Genomic DNA, 4,013 nt, shown 5'->3' with positions numbered 1-4,013 from the left:
TTTATCCATTCATTCTTTGAAGGGCATCTTGGTTCTTTCCACAGTTTGGTGACTGTGGCCATAGCTTCTATGAACATTGAGGTACAGATGGCCCTTCTTTTCACTACATCTGTATCTTTGGGGTAAATACCTAGTAGTGCAATTGCAGGGTCATAGGGAAGCTCTATTTTTAATTTCTTAAGGAATCTCCACACTGTCTTCCAAAGAGGCTGTACCAACTTGCATTCCCACCAACAGTGTAAGAGGGATCCCCTTTCTCCACATCCTCCACATTGCTTACTATATTGTTAACTGGTGTAAGGTGGTATCTCAGTGTGGTTTTGATTTCAATCTCCTTGATGGCTAGTGATGATGAACATTTTTTTCTGTGTCTGTTAGCCATTTGTATGTCTTCATTAGAGAGAAGTGTCTGTTCATGTCTTCTACCCATTTTTTGACATGATTATCTGTATTGTGTGTGTTAAGTTTGAAAAGTTCTTTATAGATCTTAGAGATCACCCCTTTGTCTGTAGTGTCATTTGTGAATATCTTCTCCCATTCTATGGGTTGCCTCTTTGTTTTGTTGACAGTTTCCTTTGTTGTGTAGAAACTTTTGATCTTCAGGTGGTCTGTACGAACTATGGAGTATTATGCCTCCATCAGAAAGGATGAATACCCAACTTTTGTATCAACATGGACGGGACTGGAAGAGATTATGCTGGGTGAACTACGTCAAAAAGAGAGAGTCAGTTATCATTTGGTTTTGCTTATTTGTGGAGCATAAGGATTAACACAGAGGACATGGGGAGATGGAGAGGAGAAGAGAGTTGGGGTAAATTGTATGAGGACACAAAGCATGAGAGACTGTGGACTCTGAGAGACAAACTGAAGGTTTTGAAGGGGAGTAGGGCAGGGAGTTGGGTGAGCCTGGTGGTGGGTATAATGGAGGGCACATATATAGCATGAAGCACTGGATGTGCTGCATAAACAATGAATTCGGGAACACTGAAAAGAAATTTTAAAAAATAAAAAATTTTAAAAACAAAATCCTTTAACAATTTCTTATGAAAGAAGTAATTTTCATTCAACTTCCTCTAAAAATAATTTTGAAAGCTATACTCTGCCTCTTTTCTCAAAAAATTTTTACACAATTTAGGCCAACTCCTGGCACTTAGAAGTTAAGTTGTAAATACTCATATGAAAAAGATTTGATTAAAAAGGAGGAAAAGAGAGACTTGGGTCTAATAATTCTAAGATTTTAACTCCAGACCTGATTAGATTAGATCATGGCTCAGAGTGTGAACTAATATGTTGTTGGTCCAATTTTTTCTTCTGTCTTTGTATTTCTCAGCAGAGACACTCTGTTAGCTCAATGATCTGGGGAAATCGTTCACTTTTTATGGAATTTGTGTTCCTGGCCTATCCCTCCCAACCAGAGTTCTGTGTCTTGTCCTTCCTTGGAGTCAGCCTCGTTTATACCTTGATCATCACTGGGAATGTCCTAATTATAGTGGCCATCCAGACAGAAGCTCGCCTACATACACCCATGTACTATTTTTTGGGCAGCCTCTCAGCAGTAGAAATATGTTACACTGCGGTGGTGGTGCCCCACATCCTGGCCAACATCCTACAGTCAGAGAAGACCATCACCCTCCTAGGCTGTGCCACTCAGATGATCTTCTTCATTGGGCTTGGCAGTGGTGATTGCTTGCTCTTGGCCACCATGGCCTATGACAGGTATGTTGCCATCTGCCACCCCTTGCAGTACCCTCTCACCATGACTTTAACTCTCTGTGTCCGCTTGGTTGTGTCCTCTGTGAGTATCGGCTTGTTCCTGTCTGCACAACTGGTGGCCTTCATCTTCTCTCTGCCATTCTGCCGGGCTCGAAGTATCCAACACTTCTTTTGTGATATTCCACCAGTGATGCCTCTTGTTTGTGCCAACAGCCACATCCATGAGCAGTTAGTGCCAGTGGCAGCCACACTGGCCATTGCCGTGCCTTTCTTCTTCATTGCTACTTCCTATGTCTTCATTGTGACTGCTGTGCTCAAGATCCACTCAACAGCTGGACGTCACCGGGCCTTCTCCACCTGCTCCTCCCACCTCTCTGTGGTCCTGCTGCAGTATGGCTGTTGTGCCTTTGTATACATGCGCCCCAGCTCCAGCTACTACCCCAAGCAAGATCAGTTCATCTCACTGGTGTACACATTGGGAACCCCACTGCTCAACCCACTTATCTACACCCTGAGGAACAGTGAAATGAAGGGGACCCTGGGGAGAATTCTTACCAAGAATTGCCTCTCCCATAACAACTAGAGGAGTCTACAACCTTCAGGCAAGAGTTTGATTTCAGCTCATGCAAATCTCAATGCAACTGTGATTTCTCCTAAATAATGTTCAAAATAAGCTTTTAAAATGGTATAAATTATCTGGATACCATTTATCTATGCGTGCCAGAGACCTTTAAAAGGCTTCTACTATTTCATTCAGTAATTCTCTTCTAGAAAGGAAATGATCAAATGAGCATAACAAAGCCAGTATGTGCAGCAACATACTTTCATTAGAGCAGTAACAGGAAGCCATGATCAACCCTAGACCTCACAGACATAGGGTAGAGTATGACCAGAGACCTGTAGGAGCCAAGTGTACTGAGAGAAAACACTTGGTAGGAACTATGGCTTTAGGGGAAGAAGCGACAGTTGACAGAAATACAGCAATGCGAAGAGAGACCAGGAGATAAATACCCCAAACGTTCTCTGCTCGTACCCCCCCAAACCCTTGCCTGTCCCCCATGGGCCAAACCCAACTGAAAGCAAGAGGAAAGAGTAGACTTAATGTTTCAGTTCCCAGAAATTAACCTTTTGGAGAAGACAGGCAAGAAAAGGATCTTGAGAGTTAGGGGCAAACAAAGCATAACCAGAAAAAGATTGTTTCTTTCTTTTTTTTAAGATTTTATATTTTTATTGGACAGAGAGAGAGAGAGAGAGAGCACAAGCAGGAGGAATAGCAGACAGAGGGAGAGAGAGAACCAGGCTCCCCACTGAACAGGGAGTCCAATGTGGGGTTCAATCTCAAGAACTTGGGATCATGACCTGAGCCAAAGGCAGCTGCTTAAATGACTGAGACACCCAGGCACCCCAAAATTATTTCTTATATAGTATTTTGTGTGGAAATGACAATATGTTAACAATCCAATTTCCTTATAATAAAGTATGGGCTAAACAACTAATGTATGAAAGAAGATTGTTCATACACCCTGCCCCCAATGCATGTCCTCCAACCAAGATCTATTTTCCAGAAAGAGTTAAAAGTAGCTTCCACCCTCATTTGCCTTACCGAATTCCTGTTTTTCTGGTAATATTTTGCTATCTTGTCAGCTGTTTAGAATTTTTCAATATTCTATATGTCATCTAGCATTTTAGGTAGTAATTGGCTTCTCAGTAACAAGTTCATTTATCAGTGATATTGTACAGTCAATAATCCCTAATTAGTTATATAATTAAAGCACTGGTTATCAGGCAAGTTTACAGATAGGCAATGAAAAAGGTTTATGGAACAGCACAGGCCCTAGATTGCCTCTTTCTACCTGTATGACAAGGAAAAAAACCTCACTTAAACCTTCTGTGCCTTGACTTTATTTTCAATCCGAAGGAGATTACAAAAAAACCTATCATTTAAGGATCAAATGAATTAATACAGGTTTTACAATAAGCCCTATAAACATGATATCAATTATTATGGTCTTACTATTGCCACTATTATTACTGCCATTATTTAGGGTATACTGAGGTAAAATAAAGGAAAAGAATTGGAGAGAATATTTTCATAGGTGATGTTACAAGTGTTTCCTCCAGCATCTTCTCTACACTCCCTAGGAATGTTCAGCCTAGCTCCTCAAGTAGAGTTCATTTTAGTTCTACACCATTTTCAGGCTTGAGGGGAATTAGCATAACAATGAAAGGTAAATTTACCTCAGAGAATTCCTTCTTTTTGAGCTTTACCAAAATTTAAGCCATTTTAGATACTTTGAAAT

The 4,013-nt window shown here is 40.8% G+C and overlaps 1 protein-coding gene across 1 annotated transcript; it reads left to right on the top strand.

Annotated features, from left to right (window-relative positions):
• Positions 1-1,351: 1,351 nt before the first annotated feature.
• LOC101694029 (olfactory receptor 10W1-like) lies at positions 1,352-2,296 on the top strand. The gene has a single exon (XM_004777612.2). The coding sequence runs from the start codon at positions 1,352-1,354 to the stop codon at positions 2,294-2,296; it is 945 nt and encodes a 314-aa protein (XP_004777669.2).
• The last annotated feature ends 1,717 nt before the right edge of the window (positions 2,297-4,013 follow it).

This window comes from Mustela putorius, unplaced genomic scaffold, assembly GCF_011764305.1.
Source record: "Mustela putorius furo isolate JIRA1106 unplaced genomic scaffold, ASM1176430v1.1 tig00000127_pilon_pilon_pilon, whole genome shotgun sequence".
NCBI lineage: Eukaryota > Metazoa > Chordata > Mammalia > Carnivora > Mustelidae > Mustela > Mustela putorius.
This window is presented reverse-complemented; position numbering and strand designations above follow the sequence as displayed.